The sequence below is a fragment of the Loxodonta africana genome, chromosome 1, assembly GCF_030014295.1.
Source record: "Loxodonta africana isolate mLoxAfr1 chromosome 1, mLoxAfr1.hap2, whole genome shotgun sequence".
Classification (NCBI taxonomy): domain Eukaryota; kingdom Metazoa; phylum Chordata; class Mammalia; order Proboscidea; family Elephantidae; genus Loxodonta; species Loxodonta africana.
In genome coordinates, this window is record NC_087342.1 from 69,158,543 (window position 1) to 69,180,362 (window position 21,820).

Sequence of the window (21,820 nt, forward strand, 5' to 3'; positions counted from 1 at the left end):
AAAGGCCTGGTGATCTACTTTCAAAAATCAGCCAATGAAAACCTTATGGATAACAACGGTCAGATGGTGTTGCGCATGGGGTCACCACAAGTGGAGGCCGACTTGTCAGCAGCCAAAAACAAGTGCTATTTTGGATCTCGAAACAAATTTCCCACAGTCCAAAAATAGTTCCCTCACAAATTTGGTATGTAAGATTACACACACACACATACACTCTGTTCTAAAAGAGAAGTCAAATTTAAGCTGTCTAAACCGTCAAGGCTCAGCTGCTAACCGAAAAGTTTTCGGGTCAAACGTACCCAGTGGCTCCAAGAGAGAAAGACCTGACGATCTACTTCTGTAAAGATTACAGCCTAGAAAACCCTATGGAGCAGTTCTACTCTGTCACATGCGGTTGCTATGAGTCGAAAATGGACCCATCGGCACCTAACAACAACAGCAAACTGACAAGTTTCTAGATCCTAACCAAAAATACCACTATCATCACAGATGACTTTATCTGCTTGTTTCTTACTACTGATTCCTCTGAGTTTCAATTCCCTTGTTCTTTTAATTAACACATCACTCGCTTGAGTTCTCTTTTCCTGACAGACAAAGTGTGGAAAACACTTGAAACATCTCTTTGGATGATTGCTATATCTGTTCAGGGTGCCATGCTACTTTCAGGTCTAAATACACAACTGTACTCCAAAATAGGAATGGCTGGCCAAACCTTTTACTTTCATGGGGTTGCTTCAAATTGTGTTGATTTATTATTATTATTGTTTATCCTGACTGAAACAAACAAACCCATTGCCATTGAGTTGATTCTGACTCATAGTGACCCTACAGGACAGGGTAGAACTGCCCAGTAGGCTTATCAAAGAGCGCCTGGTAGATTCAAACTGCTGACCTTTTGGTTAGCAGCCATAGCACTTAACCATTACATCACGAGGGTATCCATCCCGACTGAAAGTGCCCACAAATCACAGTGCCACATGCTTGTTTATATTGAAAAGCTCTCTGACACCTGAGAAATCGTGATGGAAGGTACCAACATGGATGGCTGCCAGTCACTCCAGCAATGTTCCCACACACACAGCCTCCTCCATGAAGGGCTGTGACAACCTGTGCAGTGGTCCTTCCACACTTCCCAGGAAGGCTCTGACACACTCTGACTCACAAGACCTTGGGTTAGAGGGCATTTTGAAATTTAACTCAATCTCAGGTCACCTCTGCCACCCTGGCATATAACAGACATACGCAAGTCAAAAGAATGCATCTGCTTCATGCATTTTTTTTAATAGTCAAAAAAAAAAAAAAGAGTTGTCAAGTTGACTGACTCATGGCAACCCCATGTGTGTCAGAATAAAACTGTGCTCCACAGTGTTTTCAATGGCTGCTTTCTCAAAAGTAGATGGCCAGGCCTTTCTTCCAAGGCAGCTCTGGGTGGACTCCAGCAGAAAGCTTCACCATTTGTGTGACCCAGAGACTGAAATAATTAAAAGGTGTTCTAAAATTGATTCCGGTAACGGTTGTACGCAGGAGCCCTGGTGGTGCAGTGGTTAAAGTGCTTGGCTGCTAACTGAAAGGTTGGTGGTTCAAACCCACAAGCTATTCCAAGGGAGAAAGGTGTGGCAATCAGCTTGCATAAAGATTTACAGCATTGGAAACCCTATGGGGCAATTCTACTTTGTCCTACAGGGTCCCTATGAGTCGGAATCAACTCAATGACAGTAGGTTCTTTTTTTTCTTTTTTCAGGATGGTTGTACAACTCTGTGAATATACTAAAAAATAGTTATAAGGAGATCTGATATTCTCTCTCAATAAGTGTTCAGTAATCTTCACCAATTAAAAAAAAAAAAAAAAACTTTCTTTCCATCTGACCTAAATTCTCCAACCTTCACACCATAGCTGAATTTTGTTTCCTTCTTTTTGGTGTCCAGCTATGATGGAGAAGAGCTGGTCACCGTATTCTCTGTAAGCACTGAAGTCAATTATTAATTGGGTCTAAATCATTTTCTTCCCTTGGATTAATAACCTCTTGTCTTAGGCTGGGTTCTTCAGAGAAGCAAAACCAGTAAGGCATATAAATACGTTTTATGTATCAAGGAAATGGCTCATGTGGCTATAGAGGCTGGAATGTCCCAAGTCCATGGGTCATGATGGAGTCTTCTCCTGATGCATGTAGCCACAGGGGCTGGTGAACTCAAGACCACCAGGTCAGACAGCAGGGCTGTTGCTCACAGGCTGTGAAGATCGACAAATCCCAAGATGGTAGGCAAGATCACAGGTAAGCTGCTAGCTCAAGCCCCAAGAACCAGAGATCAGACAAATAGGAGCCAGCTACAGGATCCAGAGCAAGCAAAAGTCCACAAGCCCTACCAGGGTGTCCACTTATATTCGATCCAAAACATACACCCAAGGAAACTCCCTTTCAACTGACTGGCTATTCACAGTAGGTCTCATCATGGAGGTGATTACATTATATCAGATCTCATCATGGAAGTGATCACAACATCACATGACAGCCAAACTATATCTAACTGCCAAACCACATCTAACTGCCAAACCACTGAGAATCATGGCCCCACCAGTTGACACATAGCCTTAACCATCACACCTCTGCTATTATTTTCCAATCTTTATTCTTTTCATGCATCTTACTTTGTAAAACTTTCCAGAGTCCTACAACAACAATTACCTTGTTGAAATTTCTGAATTGCGCATGGTAAGTGTCTCTTTATATCTGTAGAGCTAGAATCTAGCCCACTGCCTGTCATTCAGCAAGTTCTCAACAAATATTCTTGACCGATTGTGAAACTGTACATGAGCAGTATTCAATAAACGGCTGGGCAAAATTTGTCTTCTTTGGATGTTCTTTGCTATGTATTTAGTCTTATTTTCCCATTATTCTTACCATACAGAAATAATCACACATCCGTCCTGATCAGCTCCTCTGACTTCACCAGAAAACTCAGTAAGTTCATTCTAACAATTTGACACAAACAATTTGTGCTTGGCTGGTAACAAAAGATTGGCAGTTCGAACCCACCCAGTGGCTTCACAGAGAAAGACCTATGGCCTGGTTCTGTAAAGATTACAGCCAAGCAAATCCTGTGGGGTAGTTCTACTCCGTCACATGAGGCCACTATGAGTCAGAATCAACTTGACTGCGCTTAACAACAACAATTATCTTAAAATGTGAATCTAAGTATTGGTTTTCTAGCAGTTCTTAAGTATAGTCGGAATCAACTCAATGGCAACTAATGACAACAAATCAACCAATAGCTTGGTATACCTTGGCAGAATATTAAGTCCTAGTATATATTCCTAAAATTTCATCTTATCTATTTCTGAACCTCATGCAGCGTAACAAGAAGCTCATTCCTGTTCAATAGGTGTTTTTCTTGTAGTTGCCAAAAGGACATTAATTTAGTAGAAACTTAATTTTTTTTTTTTTAGCGAGAATAGTTTGATACTTGAATTAAAAGGTATTTTAAAATATGCACATTTAGTTACTAATTTAACTATTTTATTATATCAACCAACCGATCCATTGCTGTCAAGTCAATTCCAACTCACAGTGACCCAATAAGACAGAGTAGAACTGCCCCCACAGGATTTCCAAGGCTGTAATCGTTATGGAAGCAGACCACCACATCTTCCTCCAGGTTTTCAAACAGCCAGCCTTTTGGCTAGCAGTTGATTTCTTTAACCACTGCGCCACCAGGGCTCCTTGTCTTTGATTAGAACAACTTATTTATTATATGCCCTAAGGAAGCCCACCAACTGCTCTGTGGGAGAAAGAGGTGACAATCTGCTTCCACAGAGATTTACAGCCTTGGAAACCCTATGGGGTTGCAATGAGCCAGAATCGACTCCATAGCAGTGGGTAGGTAGGTATATATACTGTAATTCACATTCTTGCCAATTTAAAAGACATTCAGTCTCCTAGAATCATGTCTAAATGCCAAAAAGAGAATGTGAGATATTTGGAACAAATGCCATGATACGTGTTAATGGCCGAACTAAGATCACCAACTTTTTGCTTTCAATTACAGCTGATTACAGTATTATTAACAAACAATTTTCATTAGACCAATATTTTCCCGGTTGATATAATTCCTCTCTTTCTCATTCTCACTCACTCACACACACACACACACACACAAAACAAAACAAAAGTCAAAACGAGAAAATGTGAAAGAAAAATGAAATACAGACAGTTGTTCCTTAGTAGAAAACTTGATCTCCATAGTGCCTTGGCAAGGTCATACACACCCTGTAATCACCATGGTCACTGACGGGAACTGGCTGTGCTTAAAAAAATGTTTCTTACTTAGCAGTTATATTAGAGCAGTGGGGGGTAAGGTGCAGAAATAAAAAAAAAATCAAGAAAGGGGGCTTCGATTATTGTTGGGAGAATTTACAAAGTGAGTTTTATTTTCTTTGATTCTTCGATAAACATGAGAAGCATAACCTGGAAAGCTTTCCCCAAGTGAAATAAAGAAATATTTAGAAGCTTCACTATGTTCTGGTGTCCCTTTGAACCCAGAATTCCCAAGCTAAAGATTACTGAGTTAAACCACATAACCCCATGCCTTCCTTCTGCAAGGTTAATAATTATACTCGATTTAATGTCTAGAATCCCATTCCCAACCAAAAGCCTTTAAGTAGCAAACCTCCTAGTATGTTTCATTAGAGATTATGCCTAATTATTAAACTGAAACCTGAAGTTTTAATAATGATATTCAAAACTTTAAGAACATTCACCTGAGTAACCAACCTGACGTACAGCCCAGGTTCACACAAACTTTTCAAACAGGGGCAGAGCTCCCACGTTTTAAAAACTCTCTTCCTTTCACTGCATCTCTTTATGGTATTCCTACAGTTCTCAATCCTGCTAAGAAACCCAGCTCATCCACATTCTCCTTAATGAAAACCTAAAATGAGGCAGTGTGTTCAAAAGGATTCAGCGTGATGGCTCATCCATCAGAGAGGCTTTCACCCTCTGGAAGACATTCATTGGGGTCTTACTTCAGATTTTAATCCACAGATTTCTTTTTAAGGCAGCAAGCACTTCTCCAGACTATAGATAGCACACTTATTCATGTGCTACTTAGAATACGGTGAGCTGATCTTCTCCTGTCTCTCCTTTTGTCACTTCCCTTCTGACTGGCACCACCACTGGCAGGTGAGGAAGGAAAATAAAGGAGAAACCCAAAACAGACCCTTGATTTTTTTTTTTTTTAATACAAATATGGAGACGGGGATGGAAATTACCTTTACTACTGACCCTGAGAACACAGATTAGCAAGACACAGCGAAACAAAATAAAGCTCTAAACTGTTCTGTTTTAGAAATCAATAGGAACTTGGGATGGGGATACAGCAGAAAAAATAACAAGGAGGGAGAGAAGAGAAAGGAGGTCAATAAGCAAGGTCAAAGGCTAGAGTACATACTTGGCCTATAAAACCAAGGTATTTTTAGGAATGAGGAAGTCTGATGTTAAGTTTTGAGTTGTTAGCACTTCTATGTAGCCTACTACAACTCTACAAACCAAACACAAAGTTGTGTGTGGGGGGTGTTTGTGTGTACATCAATGAAAAGATTTCATCTCTGGGTTGATGGGGTGTGTTTTGAATTGAAGTGTGCTCCCAAAGACACATGTTGGAAGCCTAACACCTATACCTGTGAACCCAATCCTATTTTAAAACAGGAGTTTCTTTGTCATGTTAAGGAGGCCACACCAGGGTAAAATGTGTCCTAAACCTAATCCCTTCTGAGTTATAAAACGAGGAGATTAGACAGAGAGACAAGCACAAACTGGGGAAGACAGACACCATCTGAGGCTCCTCCATAAGCCAAGGAACCAAAGAAGGCCCAGGGCTACCAATAGGGAAGGAATCAACATGGCTGAGACTCTGATTTGAACTTCTAGCCTCCAGAACTGTGAGATAATAAATTTCTGTTCTTTAAAGCCAGCTATTTTTTTTTTTTTTACTTGAGGTATTTCTGTTACAGCAGCACTAGGAGACCAAGACGGGGTCTTAAACAGAAACAACTTTCAAGGGGACAATGAGACAGTCAATCTATAAATTCAACAATATTTTGGAAACAGAAGCTCAGAAGAAGAGGTGAGCATGGGATAATAACCCCCACAAGAACTCACAGAAATCTTGGGAGGAACGGTGGGCATTCCAAAGGCTATGGAACGGAGGTTCAAACCAATCTTAGCCTGATCAGAACAACTCCGGCTGTTATTCATGTTACAATTAGTAGTGTAGGTATTTATAACTCCAGGAAAGAGGAACTAATGTTCCAGGAATTAGATGTTTACCAGTCCTGGTGAATCAGCACCATTATTCCTCTGACCTATTATCAATAATAAAGTTCAAAAGCTGCTTATCAAGCCCCCAAAATATAGTTCTTGAACCAAAGAAATCTGTCTTACATCAATGTCTGCAACAAAGACCAAAGTTGGAGAGTTAAAATTTGAGGTACACCAGGCAAGGAAGGCTAAGGATTAGTAAATTCCACAAAGACAGGGCTCATGTTTGTTTGGTGCCCTGCTGACAAGCACAATGCCTGGCACATAGCAGGCAACAATAAATCTTTGTTGAATGAACAGCATTCATTTACTACAGCTCCAAATTATACTAGACAGACAACACATGTATCTCACAAAGATTCGACCACAACTGATTTTAATCCCTGAAACAAAATCTAAATAGGTAGTGGCTATGAAGACTTCCCATCTAGAGGTGCCTTGGAAGAAAGGCCTGGCAACCTACTTCCAAAAAGTTAGCCACTGAAAACCCTGTGGAACAGAGTTCTACTCTGACATACGTGGGGTCTCTATGAGTTGGAGTTGACTCAACAGCAACTGGTTTATGAAGACTTTTAAGTAATTTGAGACATCTCACCCATATATAAAATGCAAAAAAATCAGGTATGCATAGGCAAATTTCTTCTACCTTAACTGACTAATAAGAAACATTCAAAACTATAGAGAATTCAAATTATTACCAGTCAACTAATGCTAGCTTCTGTGCAGAATTAACAGGCTGCCTGTAGGCTTACAATCTAATAGCAATTCTGATGAAGGTGAAAACCACCAGGGACAAGCCTGTAAGTCTGACAAAATCAGAGTTAATGGCTTGGCATAGCAAGGACGGGCAGGCACTTGGAGAGACCACAGAATGACACTGGAAGAGAGAGAGGAGATAAGTACCTTTTGTAAGGTTCAGGTTGTCACTGGAGGGTTCTGAGGAGGATCTAAGGGAAGCAGGGGTCAGTTCTAGGCTGGTTGCTTTTTTTTGTTTTGTTTTTAATTGTGTTTTCAGTGAAAGTTTACACAGTAGTTTAGATCCCCATTTAGCAATTTCTACACAAATTATCCAGTGATATTGCTTACATGTTTCACAATGTGTCATCATTCTCTTTCATTCCATTCTAGTTGTACCATTTCCAGTACTCTAGTTTCCCTGCCCCCTTACCTTCTTATCTTTGCTTTAGAGTAATTTTTTACCATTTGGTCTCATATAGATGATTTCTTAAAGGAGCTCAATACTCATGGATGATATTCGTTATTTTATGAATCAAACTGTTATTTAGCTAAAAGGTGACCTCAAGGGATAATTTCAGTTTAAGGTTTAAAGAGTATCTCAGGGTAATGGTCTCGGGAGTTCTTACATGCAATTTTTTAAGTGGAATTAGGAGACACGGGAATTAACTGGGGATTGTTATAAAGTGATAATCGAGCAATCACAAAGCAGGTCTGGGGATGTCAGTGGTAAGAAAGCAGGAATTACTCTAAGAAGGAGCCCTTATGGCATTTATACCTGCTGCGTAACCCTGGGAGAAAAATGTTTACTGTTAACTATGCAGCTGGTTTAGGTCGGTGTGGAGCAAGCAATTTGCCATCAGCTATTTTTTTTTTTTATTATTATTACCTAAAGGTTGGCAGTTTGAAGCCCCAGAGGTGCCACAGTAGAAAGGCCTGGTGATGTGCTGCTGCAAAGATACCAGGCAAGAAAACCCTATGAAACTGTTCTATTCTGTAACACATGGGGTCACAATGAATTCTAATTGACTGCAATAAGTTTGTTTTTGTTTTTCTGCCGTTGGCTTTGCCTGTGTCTGTCCTTCCAGCCTGATTAATGGTTGATTAATTAAGTAAATTTTCATCCTTTCTGCCAGAGGCAGGTTTGACTTTCACAGATACATGTATTGAGTAATACAATACTTCTTCAATCTTCTTTATTGCAATAGTATATTTTTTTAGGCAATAGTTTATTACATCATGCTAATTGCCTATGGATTACACTGAACCTTAAATGGTGAGGCTGAAATAGCAAGAGGAAACTAGGCTTGTTGAGTTTGTTCTTGGTATTTATTAAATAAGTCCAAATTAATTAATATATAATAGTGGCAACTCCTAAGCCCACGTTCTTCCCACTGCAACTTTTCATATTCCATACAATTCACGCAGCTTTTTTGGTTATTACATCTGTTGCTGTTGAGTCAATTCTGACTCATAGTGACCCTACGGAACAGAGTCGAACTGCCCCATAGGGTTTCCAAGGTGCACCTCGTGGATTCAAACCGCTGACCTTTTGGTCAGCAGCTGTAGCTCTTAACCACTATTCCACCAGGGTTTCCTTTTGGTTATTAAAAATTGCAAATGTGGCACAGAGTCTGCATATCTGCAAGGACCACTATTCTAAATAGTCCATGAAAATATAGGTTTGAAGGATAAGAATTGTATTTTATTTGTAAAATGAAAACCACAAATTGGCTGACAATGTCAGAACAATCCACATAAAGTAGATAGATGGAAATATGGAGAGTTGGCTAAACACTGAGAAATGTGATTTAGGATAGGATGTGACTGAGACACTGGAATAAGCCATGCTCCTTAATAGAAAAGAAAAGAACTGAAGCAGATGTCAAACAAGCTGGCAGGGGACATCTAAGTCATTTGGCATAATAAAATCTATTAAGAAAACATTCTGCATCCCACTTTGGAGAGTGGAGTCTGGAGTCTTAAATGCTAACAAGTGGCCACCTAAGATGCATCAATCGGTCTCAACCCACTTGGAGCAAAGGATAAGGAAGAACACCAAAGACGCAAGGTAATTATGAGCTCAAGAGACAGAAAGGGCCACATAAACCAGAGACTACATCAGCCTGAGACCAGAAGAACTATAGATGGTGCCCGGCTACAACAGATCACTACCCTGACAGGGAACACAACAGAGAACCCCTGAGGGAGCTGGAAAGCAGTGGGATGCAGATCTCAAATTCCCATAAAAAGACCAGACTTAATGGTCTGACTGAGACTAGAAGGACCCCGGAGGTCATGGTCCCAGACCTTCTATTAGTCCAAGACAGGAACCATTCCCAAAGCCAACTCTTCAGACAGGGGTTGGACTGGACTATGGGATAGAAAATGATACTGGTGAAGAGTGAGCTCCTTGGATCGAGTAGACACATGAGACTATGTGGGCAGCTCCGATCTGGACAGGAGATGAGAGGGCAGAGGGGGTCAGAAGCTGGCTGAAGGGATACGAAAGTAGAAAGTAGAGGGAAGGAGTATGCTGTCTCATTAGAGGGAGGGCAACTAGGTGTGTATAGCAAGGTGTATATAAGTTTTTGTATGAGAGACCGACTTGATTTGTAAACTTTCACTTAATAATTTTAAAAAATGCTGGCAGGAGACACCTGTGAAAACTGATTTCCTCAAGAAATATCTAAAAAAAAAAAAATGGATTGCAAGTTGTAGAAAGCACATTTTCAAAAGCTTAAAGTGAGAAGAACAGGTAAAAAATAAAGGTTTCTATTATATTTGGAAACCCAGAGGCATAGTGGTTAAGGGCTATGGCTGCTAACCAAAAGATCGGCAGCTGGAATCCACCAGGTGCTCCTTGGAAACTCTATGCGGCAGTTCTACTCTGTTCTATAGGGTCGCTATGAGTCAGAATCAACTCAACAGCAATAGGTTTGGGATTTTTTTTTTTTTTTTTTTGGTTACTGTATTTAAAACAATTTCAGACTGGCTGACCTACTACCCTAATCCCCTAGCATCCACACTTCCCCAGATCTCTGAGCCTTCCTCTAGCCTGGTACCTATGCCACTGGATAATAATGGTTGGCTTACTTCTCTGCCTCCTCCTTCAGACTCTAAACTCCTAAAGAGTAAGAGCTATGAAGTATTCACTGTATGCCTCGTGCCTAGCAACGTTCCCAGCACATCATAAGTGGGCCACAGCCAAGCTTTCTGCACTTCTCCTCTATGTACAATGTGTACCAAGCACCCTTACACAATAAAACAGATTTAAATAACTATTTAAGAACGTCATTATTTGGAGGACTCACCACACAGATGAGACATGAGCAGGGGTAGGAAGTTCAACTCTACACCAAAGCAGAAGGGAGCTTTCCTTTGAAGGATCCGCAAATGGCTCGTTGAAATGTGACAAAGTAAGAAGCACTTGAAATAAACACCTCTTGCAAACTATAGCTATTAAATTGAATCACTTATTATGTAGCACTTCAGATGTTCATACATCTGTCTTTTTAGCAAGACTATAAATTCCTGGTCAGCAAAAGTGAGGGAAACCCTCAGTGAGATGGCTTGACAGATACAATAGCCCCAACAATGAATTCAAAGATACCAACAATCATGAAGATGGCTCAAGACAGGTCAACGTTGTGTTCTGTTACACACAGAGTGGCCATGAGTCAAAGCCAACTCAACTTGACTGCAACAAGGACAGCACAAATTCCTGGAGGTGTGCGACTTGTTCATTTTTGCTCCCAAGCACTCTGCCCGGGGTACCACACAGTTGAGGTGTTCAGTCATGTGGAAGCAGAACAGGTAAGGCAGAAAAGCAAGAAGAAAGGAAGCAGTAATCCCATCCACTACAAGAAGTGTGGGCTGGCAAGGGAGAGGAAGGGCATCGCACATTCAGACTCAGAGGCCTTCACTACCTGAGGCCTAAAGACAGAAGACTCCCGTGACTGCTTCAGTTAACGAATAAAGAACCTGTAAGTCGGTTTGAAACATGGAAGCCTAGAATGAGATCTGAAACTGGGCCAAGAAGAGGGAGAGGAGGAACCAAAGAAAGACTACTGTTGTTGTGTGCCCTCAAGTCAATTCCAACTCATAGCAACCCTACAGGACAGAGTAGAACTATCACACAGGTTTTCCTAGGCTGTAATCTCAATGCAACGGATCACCCGGTCTTTCCTCCTGAGGTGGATTCAAATTGCCGACCTTTCAGTCAGCAGCTGAGCACGTAATTATTGCACCACCAAGGATACTACATGAAAGACTGGGAAGTCATAAATAGGGAGTCAGGGTCAGAACTTGAGGAAACCATCTTAATTAAAACCACCACTGATGCGGGGAAAATGGCAAGAAAGATAAAACTGTAACTATACAAAGTGACTGAAGAGGAGAGGCAAGAACATGAGGGAAGCCTAGAAGCTCCCTTTATCTTGTTTGTTGTTAGCTGCCCTCAAGTGACTCATAGGCACGCTGGAACAAAACACGGCCCGGCCCTGTGCCTGCCGTCCATTGAAACCTGTTCAGCATCATAGCAACACACAAGCTTCCACTGACTGTTGTGTGGCGGCTATGCATGAGATGGATTCGTCGGGAATCAAACCCAGGTCTCCTGTATGGAAAGCAAGAATTCTACCACTTGACTACCACTGTCCCCTCTCTTTATCTAGACATTAATGAAACCAGGACTTGCACATAACGAGGCAAGGTGAAGACTGCTCTGAGCTGGCAATGCTGCCTCCTACTTTGAAGTAAGTGCAAATCACTACAGTGAATCTTTCATTCTCCTTATTCCCTCCTCTTTTTCTCTCTCCTTTTTATTTTTCTTCCCCTCCTTTCCTTCTGCCACCTGAAGTGGCAGCCAAGTAAGATCGCGTGCTTCTTTTGGGTTGGTGGGAGAGGCGTATTATAATACTGCCTTTCTCTGTCCTGATCACAGGGCAGGAGAAGAGGAAAGGAACAGGACTGGCTATTCTTCCAATGTCTCTTCAAAGAGGGGCTTCATGAAACATAAAAGCAGTGACGTAAGCCACAAGAGAATGTCAAATGTCAAGGTGACGTGCATATTTTAGCTGCTGTGACTTGTGGTCAGAAATTGGATTGCCATCCAGTCTGAATTATTGATTGTCTAAAGTGCAACACCTTCCCCCCGCCTGTCAGTTTGTCATACCATGGTGGCTGTGTGTTGCTATGATGCTGGAAGCTATGCCACTGGTATCTCAAATTCCAGTAGGGTCACCCATGGTGAACAGGTTTCAGCAGAGCTTCCAGGCTAAGACAGACTAAAAAGAAAGTCCTGGAGATCTACTTCTGAAAATAAGCCAGTGAAAATCCTGTGGATCACAACAGAATATTGTCTGATATAGTGATGGAACATGAGCCCCCTAGATTGGAAGGAACTCAAAATACACAGTGGCTGTAACAATGGACTGGGGCATACCAACAATCGTGAAGATGGCACAGGGCTGGACAACATTTCGTTCTGTTGTACATGGGGTCACCATGAGCTGGAGCCAACTCCACGACAACTAACAACAACAAAGGAGCAACCAGTTTGTACCATGGATTTAGGTGAGGATGCTCTGGGAGAAGCGAAGGAATGACTCTAACTCCCAGTGGTCACGGGTGGGATTTCCCAGCACGTATGAAAGCCTAGCCACAGTGGCCAGGACCCAATGCTACACATTCTGCATGACCCCATCAAACCATAAAGATCTTTCTAGAGTAAAATGTATTGGGGATAATGGATTAATATGCTTTGAGTAATTAGGAAAATGAGTCATGTATACTGGTGTGGTGGCTTTTATTACAAAGTCCCATCACTGAAAATTCAAACAGAATGAAATTGCCTCAGATTTGAGGGAAATGTTCCCAGTTTTAGTGAATAAGTAATTTTACTCAACCTTTATATGGACACATCTTTGAATAAATGGTTTTTAGCACACTAAAACTTTATTGCTCTGAAGCTTCCTTCTTGAAAACTCTAAACCCTCCACTTCTGTGTATTCATATTCTAAATCCACTTTAAAATTAATTCTGCGATGTCATACACCAAAGTATGCCTGTCAATAATAAACCTGTTGCTGTTTAGTGGATTTCGACTCACAGCTCCCTATAGGGTAGAGTAGAACTACCCTATAGGGTTTTCCAGGAGCGGCCGGTGGATTTGAATTGCCAACCTTTTGGTTAGCAGCTGTAGCTCACCACAGCTCTTAACCACTGCACCACCAGGGCTCCACTGGGAGATTAGAGGTGAGTTTTTCACATGTCAGATGTGTATGCATAAGTGAGAGCCTTGTCTGTGTGGTTCCTGCGTAGGTCCAGAATAAAGAGAAGACAATGGTTACTATCCCCAAAGTGGAAGAACAATTAGCAAATTAAATTAATTAGCATCCTTGTGAATGCTTCCAATGTTAAAGATAATCTCCTAAGGAAAAACAGTGTGTTGGGTAAATGTACTGCCCACCTGTTGCACCCTGCCATACACAGTATCTTCATCAAAGACACTAGGATCCAGAATAAATCTATTTACTGGGCTCACATTTTTTAGGAATTCACACATTTCAAATGCTATTGCAAAAATCCAGTCACCAATTTCACACAAGGTAGCCTATGTCAACCAGTTGTATTTCCTTCAAACAGAGTTATATCCAGAACGAATTCACCAATCAGCCCTTTGTTACTAATTCACTAATCTGTTCTTTTCAACGACTTAAAAAAAAAAAAAAAAACCAAACCCAGTGCCGTTGAGTGGATTCCGACTCATAGCGACACTATAGGACAGAGTAGAACTGCCCCATAGAGTTTCCAATGAGTGCCTGGTGGATTTGAACTGCTGACCCTTTGGTTAGCAGCCGTAGCACTTAACCACTACACCACCAGGGTTTCCTTAACTACTTAAGCTAACATATAAACACAACCGAAAAGATTTATATCTTTGTCCAATGTTATTAAGTCCATCACTTTGGTAAACAACCAATTTGACAGACATTGAAAGTCAAAAATACAAACAAGGATATTAATTATTTTTATGGATGTAAATCACATAGTCCAGGGTTCCGTTTGTTTACAAAAAAACATGAGGCGCATACTCTCTATCAAAACATTATTCCATTCGTATTAGACTTATCATTTAAACGTAATTTGTTTGAGGTGTCATGTGTTACTATTAAAAGCTAATTGGCTATTGGTATGAAAAAGAAGAAAATTAATTATTTTTAAACAATGTCTCAGGTAGGACCTCTTCCCACAAATAATTTGAATAATGGATTTAACCTCACATTCTTCAATACCCCACAATTAGAAATTTTTCTTGCACGGTTTTTTGTAGAGGGACCTATTAGGTCCTGTTGGGCATAAACATGATGTGAGTGAAAGTGGTGAGAGTTGAGGAGGGTCTCTCTGGGATGCGCACAACAAACGAAAAGGCTACATTTCTGTTGGCCATGTCTTTACTGACAGAGCACACCCACTGGAAGCACTAGCCTGAGGGATCAAACTGGAGAGCGTGGCAATCTGGGCTAGTAAATAAAGTCCCGGTCTGTGTCTAACTAGAATTTTCCCTCTGTCTCACTGGGACATTTAGCTTTGTTTTTCATCTGTTTCATCATCCACACAATAAGGAATATGTCCTACAGAATACCTGAAAATTCCACCAGGGTTTCAAAAGCTATGTGAGATGTGGTATCCCGAATATCTATTTCACAAGACTTATTTCCAAGGGAAATAAGGAGCCCTGGTGGCGCAGTGGTTAAGAACTTGGCTGCTAACTAAGAGGTTGGCAGTTCGAATCCACCAGCTGCTCCTTGGAAACCCTGTGGGGCAGTTCTACTCTGCCCCATAGGGTCTGTATGAGGCGGTTAGCAGCCACTATGCCACCAGGGCTCCTTATTTCCCTTGAAAGTAAGTCTTGTGAAGTAGATATTCAGAATACCACACTGCACATAGCTTCTGAAACGCTGATGGGATTTTCAGGAGCTCCTTAGTTTATATAAATATATATGTACGTATATACGTGTGTGTGTATATATATATAATCCATTTATATAAATTAGGAGTCCCTGGGTGGTGCAAACAGTTAACGTGCTCAGCTGCTAACCAAAAGGTTGGAGGTTCCAGTCTACCCAGAGACGCCTTAGAAGAAAGGCCTGGCAATCTGCTTTGGAAAAACCAGCCACTGAAAATCCTGTAGAACACAGTTCTACTCTGACACACATGCAAGTCTCTCAGTAGCTTGAACGGTTAAGCATTCAACTACTAACCAAAAAGTTGGCATTTCAAATCTACCCAGGGGCACCTTAAAAGAAATCCACTCAACAGCAACTGGTTTTTTATATAAACTAGAAAACTCGAGTCTTATGATTAGAACAGTGTCCAAACTTCTAAGACACACCATAAGAGACACAAAATTGGCACTGTTACTTATCTGAGCCTTGAAAATACTATTTGCATTACCTCTGTGTTAACAACTTCCATTGGTCTTTTCTTGGTTTCTCCTATGTCCAAGTAACTGGAAGGAAAAAAAAATGTTGTTTATACAGCTTTTGAGCCAGTTATATAAATTTCTTTTTTTCAAATTATTAAAAAGTAAAGCACATCATAGGAAATACTTAAACCAAGAGTAAAAATCAATAGCTACTAATTAAAAGCAATTATGGTAGTAAGAACTGCTTTCAGCATCGCCAACCAGAGCTGACACATGTCTATTCTAAACACCAAGTGAATTGAAGTCTTAGAAATACATACTTCTATTAGGGGGGAACATTTTCCCCCCATAATAGTTAGCTACACAGTATACGTACTATTTTTCTGATTCTTATATAAATTTAACATAAAGAGTGGTTTACATGTATGTCAAGCTGCTTAACAGTACCATTAATCACACACTTTAGTTCTAATAAAATGAAGGGAGAAATGCTTGAGAGTAATAACTGGAAAAGGCTGGGAAATCTTTTCCCCTATGAGATCACTTTAATGATGCAGAAATGCTCAGTCATGTGGGCTGGTTTAGGTACCGGTTCAGCTAAGAAACAGATGGGTAGACTAGTTAAGCTCTGGAGACCCCTACTACTCCATTACTGTTTGTTACAGACATTAACTAGTGCTGACTCTTTAGCTGTGACATAAGCAGAATCTGAAAACTTTCTATTTTATGCCTTTGTCAACTTCAAGTTTTAAGTTCATCACTGTGATCTGGTTCTAGTTTTATATGGTCCCTTGCACTGTGCTTCACTGCTTCACACATAAAAAAAAAAAGGTGTGAAATAAACATTTTAATAGATAAATATAAATATAGCAATTAATTTTAAAATATGTATATCCATACATTATATAATCCTTTACCTCAACTACTGGAATTGCTGGGTTGCCAAAAAAAAAAAAAAAGTTTATATTAGAATTAATTTTTCCTTTTGGCTTTAAAGTGTGGTTTTATTGTTGTTTGCTTTTTTGGGTAGAATGCTCAAGCTAAATCGATAGCTTTGGAAAGTACTCATTTTCCCCACACAAACAGTATTTACAGGAGGCAGTGCAAATACTCCCTCTGTCTTAGCAATCTCTATGAATCTGCGGGGACTGATTTCTGACCTAATACCAAAACATTCTAACTGCCATGTGCCGGAAAGTGACCTCAGAGACAAGATTAATATAATAAAGTGAACTTCCAAAAATGCATAGGAGAACTTTTGGAGAAAATAACAATCTCTAGAATTCTATGCTATAAAATAAAGGTTTCAGAGCTGCCTGAAGTGTATTTATGGTTTCAAAAATATTAGAAAAATCTGGGTGAAAAAACTCAAGCTGGAGGTTTATCATTTTCATTTGAAAAAGTGTTTTTTCCACTCTTGTTATCTTCCCTGACATCATTTAAGGTCTCAATGAAAGCACACACATTGCTCTCAATACCTTTTGGACTTTCTTTTATTCTGCTAGTTGATTCATTTGTTATATAAACTTACAAGTGCTAAGCTTCAAATATATTCGGCCTTTAAATTCCCTTGGCTTCTATCATTATAAGCATAGACATTACTACTTTAACACAAATAAATTAAGCTATTCATCTGTCAGCATAGAAAGCTGACAACCACAGACCATTATAACAAGCTCAGTTTGTTGTGAAAAGCAAAAGCAAACCTGCAAATCTCTTGTACCTAAGAAGAGTGAGTTCTCACATACACTGAAAGTTAAGATTGAAGTGCACTTTCTATTTGGTTTGGAAGTGTATCCGTCTTTATCTTTTGAGTTGGTGATGACAAATAAAAAAAGGAAAATATAAATTACCAAAGTGCTTCTACAAATTTTCAGTTGTTACTAGATTCTGGGCCAGATTTCCATTGCCATGAAAATGGTTTAACTTGGAAAGTATTCAATGAAAAATAAAGTACGGAATGAAAGCAACTGTACATAAAGATGCCTTATAGATGATATGTTAATATTTACAAAACACACTGGAGTCCATAGCATTTGCTTCTCACAACAAGCTTCTCAGGTAGGAGTGATTATATTTCTTTTCCAGTAGGAAACTGATTAGCTGAGTCAAGTGACTTGCCCAATGATACAGAGCTAATAAACAACTCAGTCTCCAGGCTTCTGACTTTAACTTTTAAGTTTTTTAAAGGGCACAAGTTTCATTTAGTTCTTTTCTAACCAAGGTAGACAAGGCACACTTAAGGGGAGGCTTCAGGGAAAGGAAAAATAAACCCAAATGTATCCCTTGTCTCCCATAAAAAGAATGTCTGGTATAACAAAAGGCCGAACATTCAGAACTCAATTTAACCAAAGGTAGGAAAGGAAGGATGAGTTTAGACAACTTGAGTGGTATTTGGAAAAATAATTCCATATGGCTAAAAATAGAATTCATAAACATACAGTTTATGGTCAGGCTATATTTTGCTATTCTGATGCCCAAGCTAAATGTAATATAATAAAATATTATATTAAAAAAACTATGGAATATGCAGTTATCATATATTCCGTAATGCCACTGCTAAGTATCTACCCAAGAGGAATGAAAACATACTTCCACACAAAAACTTGCACATGAATGTTCAGAGCAGCATTCATTACTGATAATGGCCAAAAAGTGAAACAACACACCCATTCATCAAATGATGAGTGGATAAACAAAATGTGGTATATCCATACCATGGAACATCACTTGCCAATAAAAAGAATGGAGTACTGATCATGCTACAACGCAGGTGAATCTTGAAAACACTGTGCTAAGTGAAAAAAAAAAAGCCAGCCCAAAAGACTGCATATCGTAGGATTCCATTTATGTGAAACGTCCAGAAGAGACAAATCTATAGAGGCAGAAATAGATCAGTGGTTGCCTAGAGCTGGGGGTGGGAGGAAATAGAATTATGACTGCAAATGAGTACAGAATTCTTTCTGGGATGCTGAAAGCATTCCAAAATTAGATTGTGCTGATAGTTCCACAACCCTGTGAATATACTAAAATCGGTGAATTTTATGGTATGTGAAATACATCTCAATAAAGCCGTGAAAAAAATACGGAATATAAAGTTCAACCTGTCCTTTAATGCCCACCGCTATCAGAAATGCTCTCTCTCAACTCTCCTGCAACTTTACCTATTTTTCTAACTGCATTTATTCCTTTCTACTTGGCATTTGGTTTTTGGTACTTGGCATTAAAATGATTGATGTTTGTGTATTCTCTCTCCTGTTAGATTGTAAGCTCCTTAGGATAGGGATTTATGTCCTTTTCATCTTTGTTTACTCCACAGACCCAAGTGCAGTTTGCTAATTCACTGAGCATGGACTATGAGTGAGCCCACTACCAAGAACTGGGGATACACACCAATAAGCCACCCTTGTGCTTGAGGGTCTAACAGGTACCCAGAGACAGACACGTAGACAAGTACAGTAAGCGCCATCAACTTTTCCAAGTGCTATACTAATTACAAAAACATGCAGGCCTGGGAGAAGGCACAGAAAAGTGGGGTGTGGTCAGTTCTACTTGGAATGAAAGGTGAAAGAATTTAAACAGTGAGGAAAAAATGCAGGGAACCTTTCTCCTCTTGTGATGATATATTAGCTAATACTCTCAGTAAGAGTGATTTTTAAGAAATCTTTGCTTGAATTAAAAAAGATAACTTCAAAATAAAGGGGGAAAAAGTGGAAAAACCAAAGCAGAACACAACATGCTTAAAGCATCGGGTGTTCTTTCAAAGTGTCTCTTGCAAGAATACTTTTTTTTTTTTTTTAAGATCCCTGCTGTTTACACACAAATTTTAAGTCTGTTCCTACTGCTAGCCGAGCGAAATTCTTCCCCGTTCACTTTCAACCTCTACGCCCAACTGCAACCCAGGCTTTGAGAGCACTGAGAGGGTGTGTGTTGAGGGGAGGGTGTCATTCGTTTCTCATCAAACACCTTAATGCACCCTGATGTGGTGGAAGGTGGGGGGCAGAGGAACTCACTTGAGTTTCTTGAAGGCTTCCAGGCCCCCGGCCACGTAGTTGCCCCCGCTCTGAATCTGGTCTAGCTTCCGGATGCGGTGGCCGGACCGCGGGGTGTAGATGTTCCTGACGGCCCCAAAGGGCGCCTGAACGCCTCCCGTCACCTCCTTCAGGAAGACGTCAAAACTAGACACCTTCTTCTCATGGATGACGACGCGGCGCCCTGCGAAGAAGGGGTCCCCGTTGCGGTACACCAGCACGCTCTTCACTACCGGCTGAGACAGGTGGTTGGACCTGGCGCTGGTGCTGTTCATCTTCCCCGCGGGACGCCGCGGCGGCTCGCTGCTCCAGGGGTGGCACCTCTGTTGTCCCAACTGCCTCACCGCACACACGGCGCGGGATCGAGTCCTGAAACTAACGGGCAAGAGACAAACCCAAAGGTAAGAGAGAAGTAACCGCCGTGCCCTGGAGGCCAGCCCGCTGAGACCCTGCAGACTGCAGGGCTCACAGTAGATGTTCGAGTATTTCACCTTAGTCTGCACAACCAATCAGCGCTCACGATACGCGTACGGCACCTGTTACACATGCTACGGGCAGAATAAGGTGTACCACTTCAGGACAAGAGCCACGTGAGGGGCTTTTAACACGCAGACCGAGATAGGGCGGGGGCGGTGGGGGGAGGGAGGTGGGGTACGAATTATAAATATGATGAAGCCCAATCTCTAACTTCATACTTGTTACTTTTGTCTTTTCTCTCCTTGCTTCCTTACCTCTCGTTCTCTACTCCTTGCACCCAAGTTAGAGCAATTAAGATCCTGGTTGGAATTGCTCAATTTTTTTCTTTGCCAATTCAAAAAATAAATGCCTAAGGTGCACTGAGGCACAGAGACGCAGACTCAACGTCCAGGCCCCTCTTCCCCTTTCTGGATGACCGCCGCCGCTGGGTGGCGTAGCTCCCGAGGGCATCATTTGAACACGGCGAGCAACGGCGCGCACCCGGGTCCCAGGGGAGGCGTACGGGGGTGGGCGGGCAGTGGGATTTCTAGGGTGGCTGCGGGGGTCTCCGGGGAGGCGCCTGCCGAGCTGGTACCTACAGACACTCGAGGACTGGTGGGGAGCGGGGCGGCTCGGGTGCTCGCCGGGCTGGGCCGGGGGCGCAGCGCGGGGTCGCCGGGCAGGGGCGCGGCGCTGCGGCTCCGCTGGCACCGCGGTGAACCCGGCGGCGGCTGCACCTTGTTCCCGCTGTTCCTCGGGCTGCCGTTATCTCTGCGGGCCTCTTTCACCCCGGGGGGAATGGAGTTGTTATTTCTCGCCGTTTCCATAGCAACTGCAGTGGCGCGCGGGGAGCAGAGTCCGTGAACTCCGCCTGGCGCGTGCCTGGGTCCCTTGGACTTTGCTGCTTCAAAAAGAGGCGCAAAAGAAGTGAGAGGTTGGGGATGAAAAGGGAGCCTGGGCGGCACTATCATGCGCTCATTCAATTAACAGCCGTGCCTGTGTTTCGGGCGCTGTTCTAAGATTTGGGGATAGATTGGTGAAAGGATATGCTACAATGTCTAGAGTGCCTACTATGTGCCTAGCTCGGCTGGGAAAAAGGTTTTTCACTGCCTTCAATAAAGTTAATGAGCTGAAACATACTAACGATCATGAAAACGACCCAGAACTAGGCAATGTTTCCCCTCTGTTATACAGAGTCGCCGTAAGCCAGCTGGCTGGAGAGCAACAGCAAGGCTAAGTGGCTAGATGACTGCTTTGTGGCCAAGAGCCCACACGCATGCTGCCTGTATGCCATTAGGTGGGTATATGGGGCTAGATGAGGGGAGGAGCTTTAAGAATAATAAGAAATCAGTAAAGAGGTGTTCTGTCCAATCCAGTCTGGGACATATATATTGTGGGAACAGGAAACTTCTCTAAAAAGGGATGATATCTTCCAGCTCATCTCTGCCATTATTCTCCTTATTCCTCCTAAGGCCTAGTTACTGTGTGTCGTGTGTAAATTTTATTACAGGGTGTTCCTAATTCATACATGAATAAAAAAAATAACTACCATTAATTGAACACATATGGACCAAGTATTATGTTAAGCACTTTACATAGATTATCTAATTTAATGTTCACAGTAACCTTCAGAGGTAACTACTATTCTTTCCTCAGATGAGAAAACTAAGATGTAGAGAAACCAAAGAAATTTACCCCAGGTCATAATTCCAAAGCCTCCTTAACCACCATATCATACCTCATGAGAGGTGAATCTTCGTGAGAGATGAATCCTCATGAGAGGTGAATCCTCGTGAGAGGTGAATGTGTGGGACATTGCAATCTTGTGCAGAAACGTTTTTACTAAAGTCATT

The 21,820-nt window shown here is 41.4% G+C and overlaps 1 protein-coding gene across 1 annotated transcript in view; it reads right to left on the reverse strand.

Moving 5' to 3' along the window:
- The window catches only part of DCDC2 (doublecortin domain containing 2), a 220,107-nt gene extending 200,321 nt beyond the window's left edge, over nucleotides 1-19,786 (reverse strand). Inside the window, exons 1-2 of the mRNA XM_003416442.4 lie at nucleotides 19,494-19,786; nucleotides 15,510-15,564 (exon numbers count right to left, since the gene is read on the reverse strand). Coding sequence (XP_003416490.1) covers nucleotides 15,510-15,564; nucleotides 19,494-19,786 — 348 coding nt within the window. The remainder of the gene's footprint in view (nucleotides 1-15,509; nucleotides 15,565-19,493) is intronic.
- Nucleotides 19,787-21,820: the final 2,034 nt, after the last annotated feature.